General features: G+C 39.7%; 3 protein-coding genes across 5 annotated transcripts in view; 1 reads left to right on the plus strand and 2 right to left on the minus strand.

The window, feature by feature from the left end:
- Window positions 1-381: 381 nt before the first annotated feature.
- On the plus strand, window positions 382-6,898 carry rnf115a (ring finger protein 115a). Its single transcript, XM_063878601.1, has 9 exons — window positions 382-543; window positions 2,846-2,904; window positions 3,147-3,201; window positions 3,367-3,650; window positions 3,765-3,833; window positions 3,922-3,994; window positions 4,082-4,175; window positions 5,026-5,141; window positions 5,679-6,898. The coding sequence occupies exons 1-9, from the start codon at window positions 466-468 to the stop codon at window positions 5,796-5,798; spliced, it is 948 nt and encodes a 315-aa protein (XP_063734671.1). The 5' UTR covers window positions 382-465; the 3' UTR covers window positions 5,799-6,898.
- Window positions 4,963-17,066, minus strand: part of dap3 (death associated protein 3) — a 39,610-nt gene continuing 27,506 nt past the window's right edge. The window contains exons 9-15 of one of the 3 annotated variants that reach the window (XM_063878599.1): window positions 16,457-16,537; window positions 15,668-15,832; window positions 15,515-15,574; window positions 15,325-15,414; window positions 12,869-12,986; window positions 12,659-12,773; window positions 4,963-4,972 (exon numbers count right to left, since the gene is read on the minus strand). In XM_063878599.1, the coding sequence (XP_063734669.1) occupies window positions 12,688-12,773; window positions 12,869-12,986; window positions 15,325-15,414; window positions 15,515-15,574; window positions 15,668-15,832; window positions 16,457-16,537 (600 nt within the window). In that variant the 3' untranslated portion in view covers window positions 4,963-4,972; window positions 12,659-12,687. The other 2 variants (XM_063878598.1, XM_063878600.1) reach the window with 2 other exon arrangements.
- gba1 (glucosylceramidase beta 1) lies at window positions 6,941-12,001 on the minus strand. Its single transcript, XM_063878597.1, has 12 exons — window positions 11,836-12,001; window positions 11,590-11,661; window positions 11,274-11,465; window positions 10,633-10,779; window positions 10,014-10,147; window positions 9,485-9,657; window positions 9,297-9,386; window positions 9,062-9,209; window positions 8,358-8,582; window positions 7,793-7,956; window positions 7,580-7,696; window positions 6,941-7,499 (listed from the first exon to the last, which is right to left on the minus strand). The coding sequence occupies exons 2-12, from the start codon at window positions 11,654-11,656 to the stop codon at window positions 7,394-7,396; spliced, it is 1,563 nt and encodes a 520-aa protein (XP_063734667.1). The 5' UTR covers window positions 11,657-11,661; window positions 11,836-12,001; the 3' UTR covers window positions 6,941-7,393.

The following is a 17,066-nucleotide window of genomic DNA, read 5'->3' on the forward strand; positions in this document are numbered from 1 at the left end:
AACTTTTTATATCTACCTCTGATGTGAACTTTTTTTGTAAACAAAATATATGACGTTCATATATGTTCTTGAATGAATAAGGATACAAGTTCAATTTCCATTATTTCCTTACTTTCGGTCTTCTCTGTGCTCGTTCGGGTTCGCCCCCAAAAAACCCAGGGAAAAAACAAACAAAACAGAAGTAGTCCTTCAGGAATTAAGGTGTCTAGAAAATTAGTATAATTGTTGGGCTCTTTTACTTTTCTAACATTTAATTGATGATTTCTACAGTTCCATGTCTTTAAGAAACCAATAAATGTAGATGATGCTTTTACATGTTCCTGATTAAATGAAATGCCTTGTTTTTCTGGTCTTCTTCTGTGCTCGGATTTGCCCTGGTAGCGCGGTGCATGCCGGGCTGGAGGCGGACAGCTGTCTTCAGTGTGCTGGAGGACCGACGTCAGTGTTTGTGCAGCTCTGGGGAAGATGGCGGAGGCTGCGGCTGTTCCACCGCATCGGTTTTTCTGTCACTGTTGTAAGGGAGAAGTGAACCCCAAACTCCCGGTAGGGCAGATGTTTTTGTTTTCTATATATTTCATAATATCCTGTATAAAATGTGCGATTGACAAGTGAAGATTCCTCCGAAATACCGTTTGTTTCGCTTGCTGGCTACAGCTAAACACCAGCTAGCCAGTTAGCAGTTAGCGGCGTTTGTTGTTGTTAACTCTCTAAATAAACTCGTGACACTTGCAAATGTCTTATTTTAAAACTCGGGCATTAAATAAAAAAATCGACAGGTTAATTAAGGCTTGTATGTTTAAGACAGTTTTGTCAAAGTACTGAGCTTGATGCCTTTCTTTGACAGCTTGGGGGGTTGTTGTGTTTTGCACAAAAACAGCTGAGATAGGAAGATCTGTGCTATCACCTTCTTATTTAATTTGTATTTAATTACATTCCGTTTACATTGTTTTATATTGGTCTATTTTCATTTTCACCTTCGTTTACATTAAACACACTCTTGGCAGGACGAGTTGGGGATTTTTCTGGAACATAAAATCCTCGTTTTTAGTTTCAGTTTTAAAGTTAAGTGAAATATGATGTTGTGAAGCTGACATCAGTTAGCCAGACCTTAGCTTACCTCAGGATATACTTAATATATATTTTCTTCATCCAAGATATTTGTGAGGGTCTACTATTTACACTCAGTCACCAGTTTATTGGGTACACATAGCTAAAACGAATCCAGTCTCATACAGGAAATCTTAGGTTCAAAAAGGTTATAATGGTTTAATTGAGTGTTTTAGAATAGGTGTTATTTCAAAATGTATTTGTCATTTTGAAATGTTGTGGTCTGTAGTTGACCTATAATATGTTAAAAGATGATTAATCAAATGATCTATTCAATAAAAAATGATGGTGAATTAACTGAAAATAAAAATATGTGTTAGTTACTGCCCTAATACTAAGGTGTGCATCTTGAGTGATATAAATGAGGTGCACAAACTGTAACCAACTGAGTGTTTGTTGCATTGTTTATGCCTGTCCGCCAGATTATCTTGAGATCAACTGCATCATATTTTTACGTTATGGCGGAAGGTAATTCCAGCCTGCCCTGTCACAGACTCTGAACAGGCCTGCTTCTCTCAGACACACACAATCCTGTGGCATGTCTTCACTCAGCCAGATGTAGATGTAGACACCTACACACTGCTAGTGTATCCCAAAGGCTGTCTCAGTCGTATATCGAACTATGTAACATATGAGCAAATGACAAACAAGTCACGTAAAATACTTACTTCTTATTTCTGACTAAATCCCTAAGATAGGCATATTTTTACATCCCTTTTTTATTTTTATTTTTAACCAAGATAAGAGAGTGTTTATTGTCATGTGAGGGCAAGCCTGCTAATTATTTGTCATCTGTTTGTAATATTTTAAAGACCTAGCTTTTTCATCAATTTATTTAGTAAAACAGTTCAGGATGTACAACATATTCCTTGGGTAAACACTGAGGGGATATAATATCATCCAGCTGTACACGCTGGCAGTAGTGTTTTCCTCATTCTAATGCATTGGTTTCTTTAACACACTCTACAGTTAGGTGTGGTTGGCAGACCAGCCCTACCTCCTGGGCTACATTCATAAAACACACTGACTGAGATTGTCCTTGCAAAGGCAGACCAACAATGTTTTGTTTTGTTGACCAAACCAGTATGCAAATTGTCTTTGTTGTTGTTGATTTTGAGTGAATATTTTCAGATTACAATCTTTGACAATATGGCTAATACAGTATATGGATATTTATTTAAAACTCAACTATGTTTATTTGTTATGCATCACGTTAGACTTTTTTTTTAGACGTACTAAACAAAAACTGCAGTTATGAGTTTTGTTGTTTATATTTTATTTAATATTATTTCAGATAACAAGATTCAATTGGATTATATCATGATGTGACGTGAGTTTGCTAAAGTGGAGCTAAAACATTACGTAAAAATTATTGCACATTTAGATTTTTGCTTTGGAGTCGGAGAATTCAAATGCTTTTCTTGGCTTTATATAAATTCCGACTGAATATGTTTTTGGACTGTTGGTCGAACAAAACAACACCACCAACATTTAAATAGTAATAATGTATTAATAATATAATAACAGTTAAATAAGAACATAAAAGTAGGAATAAACTAAATGAAAGTATATCGTAAACACACTCCACAAGGAATTGATGAAATAAAAGCATATAAAAAAAGGCAGGAAATGCAAGGCATCCAAATATGACTCTTAGGGTTCTAGGGAATGACAAGAAGAATTGTTTCATTACGGGTATGACTTCTGTGTGACCCAGTTTTGTCGTGATTCTCTCCAGGAGTATATCTGTCCGAGATGTGACTCAGGGTTCATAGAAGAAGTAACAGAAGACTCTAGGTAAGACATTTATTATTCTACGCATCTACCTCACTTCTCCAGACAACACTTACTGTTAGTCTGGAACAAAGCATGTACATGGGCCCTTTCTTATGTACAAGAACCGACATGTTTTCGGTAGATGACCTGTAGGGTTGTCATACACCTCTGTCCCAAGAAAGCACTAAACCTAAACGTGTGTAGGGTCCAGGGGACGTTTCTAATATTGTGTCTCTTGTCCCCTTGTGCGCATTTTCCCTCAGTCTCCTAGAGGGTGGCGCTAACGGGATAGATGACGCAGCCACACAATTTGCAGAGGTACAAGCTGACCTGAGGGATTTTGGGGGAGAATAGGATGGGAGAAGATCGATTGCAATAATTGTTAACGTTTTAATGAACTTTGTCTTTCCCCTACCCTTACCCCTCCGTCTGAAAAATCTCCTTCTCCGAACCCTTACCTGTCCAATCCCACCATCCTTGTAGCTATGGCACCTGTTGTTACTGGAGCGGCCATTTACAACCGACGCTGACACACCCGACTCAGAACCTCGGCTGCCTGGAGGACGTTTGGGGGGTCTGAGTGACCTGGGGGGGTTGGGAGGGGGACCAATCGGGGGGTCAGTCCCAGCAGGCCTTGGGGGACCTATGGGGAGTCTACTAGGAGCCGGGGATCCCTGGGGACCAGGACGCCCGCCTCGCCTACACAGCCAGAGGAGATACCGATCCAGAGGCAGCAGTAGACCAGACCGCTCTCCTGCTGTGGAGGGGTGAGTAACTGACACTCCATGTTGCAGACTCCCACTTAACTAACTGTGATATTATAAACTTTTCTCCTCTTATTTTTGGTGATGTCATTTTTATATTTTCTGTCTGTGTATTAGGATTGTACAACAGTTTCTTGCTGGCCTCTTTGCCAACTCCGGAGTCCCCGGCTCACCTCCCCTCTCATGGTTAGACGACATTACAGCAGCGTCACAGTGTCAGTGCTAGCATTACAGTGTAAGCACTATTTCTTACCAACTTGTGTGTCTCTCTCAGGACGGGGATGCTGCACTCTAACCCAGGGGATTACGCCTGGGGACAGGGAGGGTTAGACGCTGTGATAACACAGGTAAACCAAAATTAATAGAAGTCCTGATTATGTCCTGGCCACTTTGTGAATTTCTCTGCAGTTTATAAACGTGTGTTGTGTGCGCAGTTACTAGGTCAGTTGGAGAACACGGGACCTCCTCCAGCAGAGAAAGAGAAGATCTCTTCTCTCCCAACAGTCAATATCTCTCAGGAACAAGCAGGTCAGTTATTCTTTGTTTTTCTAACTTGATCTCTGTATGTTTGTCACGTCGAGTCCCTGGGAAGTGCAAATTAAAATATTGGTCAAGGACATAGCTGGATGATCTGTATGCAACATGTATTTAGACAATTATCCAAGTGCACACCTTTGGTAGGACCAGCTATTTGTGAGTACATTATTAAGTATTAATAACTACTACATTTGTTGGTGACGGCTAGATTGTACATGCATACAAAGGGATATGTCAGCATATAGTCCTCGGTAAAGAAAAGAGAAATGCTCAGAACAAATCTGTCATTATGTACTGTATTTAGTTGTTTATAAGTCTTTGCAGCACATGGATACAGCTTGAGAAGGCAATTGTGTTAATACGCTGTCGCCGCCTGCCAAAACAAGACACAGAAACTGTGTCTGTTTGGGACGAAATGCCCATTAACCTTGAGAGTATCAACAATCTGTTCCATAAATTACTTTTTTTTGCTTGCTGGTCTTTCACTTCCCATCTGGATCTGGTCTTCTTGACTTCCTGTTGTATGTGCTGTCCTATTTTACCACTCAACAGTACCTGTGGTTTATTTATGCAGCCATGCTTTTAGTCTGTTGACAGCTGACTGAAACAACAGCTTGTTTCTTTTTTCAGGCCTTTTATTTTTTTTGCAGACTTTTTGTTAGTGATGAGTTAAGTCCATGCTTTGTACTTTAAACTGTTTTAGTGCTAATTGATGTTTTGATGCAAACTAAGTAGAAATGATCTGTTTGTCACTCACACAAACAGATGTGTCATTGAAGTGATATTTAACATTAGGAACCACAGCGGTATTTATAAATCCTTTGTTTCTCCTCTGGTGCAGACTGCTGTATGGAATGTCCGGTGTGCAAAGAGGACTTCGCAGTGGGAGAGCCAGTCAGACAGCTACCCTGTAACCACTTCTTTCATTCAGACTGTATAGTACCATGGCTGGAAATGGTGAGTCACCACAAAGGGGGTGGAACTTTGTAAAATAAACTAATGAAATGGATCCTTAAAAGGATATGATATACAAGATAATTACAGCTTGTGCGTGTTTAAGACTCATTACATTTCTGTTGTTACTTTGGTTATTCAGAACGCATTGATTGTTCCTGATAGTTTTTTTAAAACAGCGGAAGTTAATGGAACAATGGAATAAGCTGTATTGCTAAATAGTCGTAGTAGTTTATTATTCAGGTCAATCCGTTGTTTTCTATGAGCTTTCTGGATATGTATAGAATATTGCCAGCCTTTCCCTTGTACTAAATAATATCAAAGAGTATGCAGTAAAGTTTTAAACATTTTCATTGCAGAATTTGTTGACCAAGGCTGTTGGACATTTTTCACTATCTCTGACATCAATTGACCAATAATGATAATAACAGTACTGACCACACTGAAAAAACCACCTGAGCATCATGTTAAAATGAATAGTGCACTTGTTAAACTGCCTTAAAACTAACGCCATGTATTTACTGTTCTGGGGTCACACAGCATGACACATGTCCAGTGTGTAGGAAGAGTTTGAACGGAGAAGACAGCAGCAGCCAGCCCCCTTCAGAGTCCCCCACCCTGTCCATGGACCCCCGCACACAGGAGAGATGGTCCTTCTGAGACACCCACCCGTCTGATCCCTTGGTTTCCCCCTCACCCACATCCAGCAACACACGGAGAGGCGAAGCGCTTCTCACTCGCCTCCTTTCATCTCCGTTGCAGTCATAATCATCTCAGTCTGATTTTTGTATTTTTATTTTCTATTTTAATGCCTTTCTCCTCAACCATATACAGATTTTCATACAGACGTCTTAACGGTCGGTCGAGGTCTAAGAGATCTCTTTTCTTTTTTTTGCCGCATAAGAAACCAGCCTATATTGATGACGATCAAGCCATGTCTTCTCTACTTCCACCCCTCAAGCAACCTCCTTTTTCATCTTTCTTAAAATGCACTGCTGCGTCACACTATTGTGGGAAAATGCCAGACTTTATATCACATACCATGCCCTCTTTAGTCATCAGAAAATTAGCTACGTTCTGCAACTGAGCCCTGGATGGCATACGGGAATACTGAGGGGTTCCCTTCATTCTTTGTATTTACCGGGTCTTGACTTAATAACATGAACACCTACAGCCCTGTAATAATCGTTTTGTTTAAGATAATTAAATGATGCATTTTTCTTGAGATTTTGTCAGGAAGAACTTGATTGAACTCTCGTTATTTGTTCTAGTTTATTTTATTGGATTGCATTGTAAGATGGTCATGTTATTGCGTCCTTCCTCTGTAACTTACTTTAAGAACAGGACACAAAGTATTTTATAGAAATCTTGTCGAGTCGCTGCTGTAAAATGGCCACAAATAAAGCTGTGACTTCAAATGAAAAGGGATTCCCTACACCTTTTTCTGGGAACACATCAAAAAGCATACGTGTAAGGGAACGAAATGCGCCCTTTATTGAATGATTCAGATTTAAACATACTCCTCCGAGTGTATATATTATAAACACATGGCATCCCTCTGTTGTTTTATTCCTCTGTCTGTCTTTTGTTCACATTTTTTGTATCACTTTTTTGATGTAAATAATTCTAGTCCAAGTTATGGTTTGCAAAGGAAAATAAAATTGAGAATGGAGACACAAATGTGAAATATCTGGTTATCAAACTGTATATTATATATATGAAAAATGTCTATGATGTATTAATAAATTGACCAAAAAATCCCTGGTCTAATTTTTTTCTCTGCACCCAAAGATACTGAAAACTTAGATTTCAAGACAAATACACTTTATTAAAATTAAATAGCAAAAGCATAAAGCATTTACAATTAGAATTTACAATTTCTGTACATAATTTATATTCTTTCTTTAGATATTGTAAGGAAACTTAAACCATCTTATAAGCTGCTGATCAAGGAACCAGCTGCGCTTCAACACCTGGTGAACAAATATATACATTCAGTACTTTGCTAATATCATTCCTGATGATTCCCTTTGAATACAAATCGAATGAGTTGCAAATATTCTTGTTTGCTGAGGTTAATTTAAGAGAAATCGCCAAAGCTGTGCACAAAAGTACAGCAGATAAAAAATAAACCTTGCAACCAATTAATTAGAAAAGTTGGTGGAGAGTGGCTCCAACTTGGCTGCTTTTTTCATATTTGCATTGACATCTTTGTGGTTGAGGTGGAACACATGTATGTGACCTTGTATCAATGATTATTGTGTGTTCCAAACCAGAGTGAGCAATGAATGTTCCGGTACAGTGGAGGAGATGTAACCCACAGCGGGATCCCAGACTTCAAACTGGATCACTGTTGATGACCTGTGAAACCCAAACACACAATTTCCCTTTCATTCAATTTCTTTTCTTCCATATTTTACATCTACACACATTTGACTAACCTGTTGAGAATGATGAGCACCACTGAGCCATCTGGTCTGATGAAGGCAGTGTATTCCAGGTCTGTGTGCTGATTAGGAGACACACCCACTCTCTGAGACCCCTCCAACAGGAACTTACTGTGTAAAAATGTGATTGGTTAGATTTCATTGGACTGCCTCCTCAAAATAGTGGAAGAGATAAAAATGCTGTTCTTGCAGAATGAACAAAGATACCTGAAGTGGGCGATGCTGTAGAAGTGTGGCTGCTTGTAGAAGATATCCCGCTTTGCATCCACGATAACAGGGCTGTCGACAAAGTTTTTAACCCAGTTTGGCCCACCAGTCTGGTCCAACGCCAGGTTCCAGTCAGTCCAACCCACCACATAATGATTTAAGTCCTGCCGCAGAGAAAACACCCACAGTTCAGCATCTAGTCAGGGCTTTAACTTTGTAGTAAGAGGCGGTGTTTTGTTTTAATGAATCACCTGGACTCGTGCCTTGTGCTTTGTTTGAATGTCACAAGGACATCTACATAAACAAATCCCTCTCTCAAGATGTCTAAATCTGAAAGCAGCCTTGCAAAATAGATAGAATGGGAGGAGTCCTATTTCATTTGAGAGTGAGTGAAGACAGAAGAAACAAAAACACCAGTCCCAGCTTGCTTTCATGGCCCGCAGGCGATTTCTGAAGAGTGTAAACCTGCACTGCAGCATCAAAGGAGGTGATTCACCTTTCAGGATCACCTCACCTCTTTTTAAATCCATCACACTGAATACGCAAAGATATAAGCAGACGTTACCTCTATAATGTCCTGCGCGTAGTGTTCAGCCCTGTCCCAGGCACCCAGCTTCACTCCTCTGTCTAGTGGGCTGAAACCAGAGCAGGCCTCTGTGCCAAACAGGTAATACTCTGGGAAGAGATGATGTGTGACTCCCAGGCTGATCTCTGCTGGGACAAGGCTGTCAAGGTACCAGTGGACTGCAACACCATGAATGTACTTTCCTGCGTGAATGTCACTTAGGACCTGGAGGGATGAAGGGGAAAAAATTAAGTGAGTTTCCACAAAAAATGCAGAGGTAGTCATAAAAGTAAGTCCGGTGCAAAGTATGGACAGAAGGCTGTTCAACCCTTATTTATGGAGTTTCAGCCATCACCATCGGACCTTAGCAAACACTTTCCATTCTGAGCGCTGCAGTACCTAAGAAGCTCATGGTCTCGCAATAGGCAAGTGTCCATTTGAACAAAAAACTTAAAAGGACTTCAATTATGTGTAAGTAAAATCGATAATCTTCAAATTGTTTTAAATTGTGTTAACTTCATATTGTATCGCATTATACATTATGTCTCAAGTTATCCAGTTAAAGTCGCAATGATCCTTTATTTTCTTGTCTTAAACTGATTTATGTTGAAATTCCTAATTTCCCTCCTGCAGCGCCAGAGTAGCCTCAGGTATAATAATGTTTATTATAACTTTGCCAACTTTCTCTTCGTCCTTGGACTCACCACTTTAGCCCAGTGAGGCAGCAGCAGGCGGTTGTCATCCAGGATGAGGACGTGTGTGTGCGGGTGTGAGGAAGCGTGCAGGGCAGGGCCCAGGTCCAGAGCCACCCAGTCCCTCTGCTCCTCAGGAGTGAAGCCAAGAGCCTGGAAACTGCAAGATACGATACTTCTTAGTCTGTGCTGAAATCTAGGAGTGATGATAACAGCAAATTCTGAGTAATTTAATGTGAGGAAAGACCTGTAATTTGTTATGTGTCCTGCAGATGGCTCATTCCCTGTGGTCAAAGCCCAGAAGGTCAAGTTATATTTAGCATATTCCTCCAGGAACCTGAGAGTAAAGAAAAAAGTGACCATCAGAATAAGTTCCCCTTGTATGAAGCATTACAAACATGTGATGTTGCATTAACGTAAAGCCCCACAAGTCACCTGATATAGTACTGAGCCCAGGTTTTGTGCTCCTTGCCCCCGGGCTGCCCCTTCAGGGAGCCTTTTCCTATGAGGGCTCCGTTAGTTTTCATCCAGGCGGGGGAGCTCCAGGCACTGGCTAGCAGAGACAGAGGGCCAGGAGACAAGGCCTGAGCCCGCTGCAGGAGAGGGATCTGAGAGGAAGAAGAGGAACGATTCACAGGGTTCACATTTTCAAAATTCTAAACTTTTCCAGACCAACATTTCTTGACTTCCTCATATTTCACATTAAGAACTTATAGCTAGATGTTTATTATTTAAATAAATAGTATTAAATCACCTGTCCACATGTAGGTAACTTTATGACTATGTAGGCTATTAAGTTTCTAAATCATTGCCAAGAGATTGTAATTACTGTAGCTCACACAAAACAATCAACACCAAATCCCAGAATATTTCTTTTTGTTATACTTATCAAGACCAGGAAATCCCTAGTTTCCCATACTGCAAAGTACCATAGAGTTGTGCTTGAGTAGGAGAAGATATTGACCTTCATTTTGATGTCCTCTGGGGCCAGAGTGAAGTTGTCCAGGTTGTAGTCTCCAGGTGTGTCGGCATATGTGTACAGACGGGTGGAGAAGTCACAACTGGCCATGGGGACACGCACCACGCTGTAACCAATACCTGCCAGATACACAGCGTCAAAAATGAAAAAAATGTAAAGGCTGCATCATCATCCAACACCATCACTAAACAACGCCTATTCAGATGATTTTTTCTGGACAACTTCTAATTAATCAGGTCAAATAAAAAAATACCATAATCATTATTAATAAAAACAATTTGTTGTATATTTTGTAATAATTAATTTACAATATACAGCCCCGGAAAAAATTAGGAGACCACTCCACATTTTTCTTAAATCTTTATCTCTACATGTATGGCAGCCATCCCAGTGTCTGTTGAATTCCAACACAGAGAAACATTGGCAGTAGTTTATAGAATACAATAAAAAAAAGAAAACAAATCATTTAACTCCAACACATATTTATAAATAATAAAACAAAAGAAAATGAGTGGCCTCTTCATTTTTTCCGGGGCTGTATATACAGTATCCCTACTTTTGCACAAACAGTGGTCATTTCCTGGAGTCTTTTTACTGAGTGTACCTTCAGGGGAAAAGTACTGCCGCAGCAGCTGGTCCTGTCCACCAGCAGAAAGAGACAGGATGTTGATGGCTGCTGCGTCAGTCATAGCTCCACCGAACCCCCTGATCTTCTGGTACTTCTGGTAGGGAACAATAGTCAACCTGAGGCCTGAAAGAGATGAGATATGTTCTGTATTGTATCTTTAAAATGTGGAATATTCTTAGAATTTTGGTCTAGATAAATCTTTAAATTCAGTTTGTTCTATAAAATGTTACAATTGGTATTTATATCCTCAATAAGTAATTTTTAAAGCAATTTAGCTGCTGAATGACTTATTACCAAGTTACTTTTGAGCAGCCATCACACAGGCATATATTAGGTAAACAGCATTATATTTTATTTTAGTGACGAATTCAGATGTGTGAAAGAAAGATTGTTTTGGAGAGAACAGCCCTACCCAGTGTTTAGTTTGGTTCACTACTCAAATATATTTAATTACTGTCATAGATGAGTAAAAAAAACAGAAAGTAAAATATAATTTAGGAAGGAAACTGATAGATAAATCTATTATTAAAATAGTTGGTTAGTAGTTGACGATTAAACATTGAATTAATAAATCTTTGCAGTTCTAGCTCTAACTCCACAGACATCACGTCTCTCACCTGCCCCAGTGCTATTCCCTCGGATCGAACCCCCGCCTGCCTCCAGTCTGCTGCCGGCCTTGCTGCTCAGGTAGGAGGAGAACTGGCCCAGTGGAGGCAAGGCGACTGACCCAACACTGTCACAGTGGGTTGAATTACACTCACACACCACAGAGCCATGGCCAAAGTTTCTGGCAACACATTCATTGCTTCCTGGAGGGAGAAACAAGTCACAAGAACAGTATTTTCTGCCTGAATTGCTGAACAAATGACAAATGCGTCACTTTAAGCAACAAAAGACGACACACATTTGGACAATTGCACCTTGTGCTGTTACCTGTAGAGAGGGTCACTTCCGCTGTGAGGAAAACAAGGACCAACAGTAAAGATGATGATAACGCCATTTTACCTGGAACCAAAACATGTTAGGTTACAGTGTTGCCAGGTAGAGTTCAATCATAATCAGTCAGCACCTGAACTGTCAAATCCAGGTTAACAAAGAACCAACTGCTCTATTCATTTGGCTGACACACTCAAATTATTTGTCATGTCATTCAGAGCACTTCAGAGACAATTATCTCACCTCAGAGTAAGCAGAGAGAAACTCTGGCATGTCCCACCGGTTAATTTTAAATATTCATACTCGACTGTCACCTTAACTTTGTCCAGTCTGCCATACCAGCGTTTCCTCAGACCCCTGTGTTTTGGCGTCAAATGGAACTTTTGGCCAGTCATGTGACATTGTAAATATCACGTGACCAACGTTGCAGTAATGTAGACGGCCGCTAGGTGACGCTGTACCATAAACTACGCTAAAGGAGTTCATCAGTTTGACTGGTCTGATGTAATCCAAGCTATCTTTTGTTTTTTGAAAGTTAACAAAGACTTTAAGAAACCACCTTTGTATATATTTATGTAATGTTATAAAACTTGTATTGTAATAGCTTTGTCAAAGTAAAACATTGCAGCTCTCAAAATACGGATTTAAAACCATTTCTGCACTCATTTCACTGATGGCTTCCCATCTCAATAACACAAAGAAATGATCACAACTAGGTGGCAGATAATACAATTTTTATTAATAAAGGAGGCTTCTCAAATCCACAGTCATAAACGTTATCTTATCCATGGCTTCCATCTTACCTCGTCTGATACTAAATACAGAGGTAATTGCAATCAAAGACTGCATTTTGAATTTAGTTTTTTATTACTGGGTGTCAAATTATTATCCAACTTCTTTTAATAAAAACAAAGTACTTTTTCATATAATTCAACATTTTATTATCAAAGAAACACACATTCATCATAATTTATAGATATTATGGACACAGACATTTGTATATTCATGTATTTACGACAGTTTGAATGGATGTGATATTTGTGTGTATGTGTGTGATATTTATGTGTGTGTGTGTGTGTACATATGTGTAAGCCTTTATAGGGAGGCACAAATTCTGTCCATCATTGATGGATTTCTGTTGCTCAAAAAGATGATTTCTTTCTTTCCTTCCTCTGTTCGACCTGTTTAGGAGGAAGAACATAATTTAAAGTTACTAAACATCATAACATAGATATATTTTCATATACAGATAAACATCCACAGTAGGATCACTCACTCTGTGGATGCTGCAACCAATGGCGGTCAATCAAGTAGAGGTAACAGCTCTCAAATTCCTTCTCGCTGTAGTTGGGCACCGACACCGGGATGAACGGGTCCATGCTGTCAAACCCCCTCTGAAGAGCAAAACACACACAGGAAGTCAACATGCAGAATATCAATCTCTAAAGAGCATTATCAGAAAATATCACTATTTAAATGCAATAAATCACTAACTCTTAACACATTTATCAATCATCAAGCATATCATTGTTTATAATGCACCACAGGCGCAGTTACTATCTTTAAAATTGAGTCATTCATTGTTATACAATCAAATTCCAGCATTTGCAGATAATTGCATCTTGAAACTATTTTTTGGGGTAATTTGTCAAGAGTCTAAATTAGTTAATATTATGTTATTATGACATCAAATTATTTTTTATTTGGTGAAGTAGCAAGAATGTTATATGACCCTACGTTGATTCACAGTTGGTGTCCAGTATGAATGGAAGAGGAGGGTGAACATGATGGATTTATTGATCCAGTTAAAAGGGATATTATGATGTGGCAGCTTTACCACTGGATAGTTTGGCTGCTTTGTTGAACATTCACAACAAAAAAGGAAGATGCTTGCTTAAAAGCAACAACAAAATCATAATGTTTGGTTGTGTGTCAATTTATTTAAATTCTAAATCTTAAAAACAACTTTTGCACACCAGTTCTGAGGATTAGAAGTGATGCAGTCAAAAGCCCAGGTTCGATATTTCCAGACTAATGACCAAAGTTTGAAAAGAGAAGGTAAGACTCAACTGCTGTCCGAGCTTGAGGACAAGAGCTAAGCAAACTACAGTGGGGCAAAAAAGTATTTAGTCAGCCACCAATTGTGCAAGTTCTCCCATTTAAAAAGATGAGAGAGGCCTGTAATTTTCATCATAGGTATACCTCAACTATGAGAGACAAAATGAGAAAAAAAATCCAGGAAATCACATTGTAGGATTTTTAAAGAATTTATTTTCAAATGATTGTGGAAAATAAGTATTTGGTCAATAACAAAAGTTCATCTCAATACTTTGTTATATACCCTTTGTTGGCAATGACAGAGGTCAAACGTTTTCTGTAAGTCTTCACAAGGTTTTCACACACTGTTGCTGGTATTTTGGCCCATTCCTCCATGCAGATCTCCTCTAAAGCAGTGATGTTTTGGGGCTGTCGCTGGGCAACACAGACTTTCAACTCCCTTCAAAGATTTTCTATGGGGTTGAGATCTGGAGACTGGCTAGGCCACTCCAGGACCTTGAAATGCTTCTTACGAAGCCACTCCTTCGTTGCCCTGGTGGTGTGTTTGGGATCATTGTCATGCTGAAAGACCCAGCCACGCTTCATCTTCAGTGCCCTTGCTGATGGAAGGAAGTTTTCACTCAAAATCTCACGATACATGGCCCCATTCATTATTTCCTTTACACGGATCAGTCGTCCTGGTCCCTTTGCAGAAAAACAGCCCCAAAGCATGATGTTTCCACCCCCATGCTTCACAGTAGGTATGGTGTTCTTTGGATGCAACTCTGCATTCTTTCTCCTCCAAACACGACGAGTTGAGTTTTTACCAAAAAGTTCTATTTTGGTTTCATCTGACCATATGACATTCTCCCAATCCTCTTCTGGATCATCCAAATGCCCTCTAGCAAACTTCAGACGGGCCTGGACATGTACTGGCTTAAGCAGGGGGACACGTCTGGAACTGCAGGATTTAAGTCCCTGGCGGCGTAGTGTGTTACTGATGGTAGCCTCTGTTACTTTGGTCCCAGCTCTCTGCAGGTCATTCACTAGGTCCCCCCGTGTGGTTCTGGGATTTTTGCTCACCGTTCTTGTGATCATTTTGACCCCACAGGGTGAGATCTTTCGTGGAGCCCCAGATCGAGGGAGATTAGCAGTGGTCTTGTCTGTCTTCCATTTTCTAATAATTGCTCCCACAGTTGATTTCTTCACACCAAGCTGCTTACCTATTGCAGATTCAGTTTTCCCAGCCTGGTGCAGGTCTACAATTTTGTCTCTGGTCTCCTTTGACAGCTCTTTGGTCTTGGCCATAGTGGAGTTTGGAGTATGACTGTTTGAGGTTGTGGACAGGTGTATTTTAAACTGATAACGAGTTCAAAAAGGTGCCATTAATACAGGTAACGAGTGGAGGACAGAGGAGCCTCTTAAAGAAGAAGTTACAGGTCTGTGAGAGCCAGAAATCTTGCTTGTTTGTAGGTGACCAAATACTTATTTTACCGAGGAATTTACCAATTAATTCATTAAAAATCCTACAATGTGATTTTCTGGATTTTTTTTTCTCATTCTGTCTCTCATAGTTGATGTATACCTATGATAAAAATTACAGGCCTCTCTCATCTTTTTAAATGGGAGAACTTGCACAATTGGTGGCTGACTAAATACTTTTTTGCCCCACTGTATATTAAAACGATCTCTGACCTTGCCCAGCAGCTCTTGAGGCAAGTACGCAAATTTCGGGGTGTAGAGAGACCCTGTCTGAGACAGAGTGGTGAGGATGGCGCCTCCAGTCTGAGACAAAGAAAGTATACGTCAACAAGGAACAAAATACTAATAAATATACAATATTCTTATGCATCACTGGACATAGCCTTTAGTGCCTTCTGCTCACCCAGTCCTTTGTCAGCAGCTTCTTCAGGTTATAAACCAAAGTCAGCTCATCTGGTTCCACCTGATGATGGTAAAAAAAAAGAACAGTTAACACCTCTAAATCAGTCAAAACTGAATGCCCAAATATGAAAGGATTGTTTTTGTGTTTCATCACCGGACTCTTATCCTTCTTCTTGATGGTGGATCGTCCCCACAGGGCGTTGACACCATCCACAGCCACGGCCATGCGAAAGTCCGACTCTGGCTGCCCGCTCTGCAGCCTCAGCTCCTTCAACACTGCCCCCACCACATCACTGCTGCTCTTCACACGAGATATACCCTACGGCAGAAAGAAATAATACCATCAGACCCCTGATGACATTCTCTTGAAAGCAACAAAAGGGCCCACTCCACCAATGTGACACATCAAAGCATGTTCACAGGAGAGGACTACTGCATGTGTAAAAATAGTTGTATAATATACATAAGGGAGTTACTAACATAACACAACTGAAATGTTCAGTTCTAATAATGTGCTGTCAGGAGGATGGCTATTAATATCAGATCTATTTACAGCCTACAACAGAGACCAAAAACTTGTTTTAGTGACAAGACAGACAAATGAGACAGCACTATTGTCTCTTTGTTTCCGTATTAGGGAGGAAAAAGTATAGAGCAAGATGAGTGATTGGAAGAGGTGTAAAAATTCACAGGCTGAACATAAATCTACTGCTTTTTCCTGCCATTGTCCAAAAATATTGTGCTGATCCATCTCCATGCTCGGTTCATTGGCTATTGATCACCGCTAAGCAGAGGGGAAATCGGTAGGGCACAAGAAGGAAAGAATAGGTAACAGACAGAAAATACAACTAACGGATGAAAATGTCTCCAAAAGTAAGATCAATCACATTCGAATGAACACAAATCAATATTTTGAGAAAAAAAAGGAGTGAGAAAAACTCACCTGATCCACCAGCTGTCCTAGTAAACTTCCCTCCTCGGTGAACTCTCTCTTCGTCCACACATAGCGCTGCTTTGTTTTTATCTGGGAGAAGGGAAAAAAAATCAGTTAAATTAAATATGTGTGTATATGGGATACGTCCTCATTTTAATTCATGAACAAGGTCTTAATGTTAATGTTTTTTTCACATTGAGCTATCAATATTTTAGTTTTCTCCATGGTGACAATGACATTAATTCATACAACTAACCAACCATAATCAATATAAGTGTTTTGATGCAGATGCTGCATCAAAACACTTTTATTTAAATTAATTCTTACAGGCCAAAGAGCACTTCAGTACAGTAAGTGTATAACATTCTCCACAAATTATAAACCTCAAACATATCATGCTGTTATATTGCTCCAGCTCCACACAGACACAGTGCTTTTACAGCTGTACATGTGGGTAAATTCAGGTGGTGTCATAAAACGTAGGTTTAATGGGCTAATATGTATCAGCATGCGACCTAAACTGCTGTGAGATGCAGTCATGTCTCATTTAAAGCTTATAAATGCCTACATGCTTGGTATTGTGAGACATTTTGTTATATTACAAGCCTACTGTATACTC

Source organism: Eleginops maclovinus, chromosome 3, assembly GCF_036324505.1.
Source record: "Eleginops maclovinus isolate JMC-PN-2008 ecotype Puerto Natales chromosome 3, JC_Emac_rtc_rv5, whole genome shotgun sequence".
Lineage (NCBI taxonomy): Eukaryota > Metazoa > Chordata > Actinopteri > Perciformes > Eleginopidae > Eleginops > Eleginops maclovinus.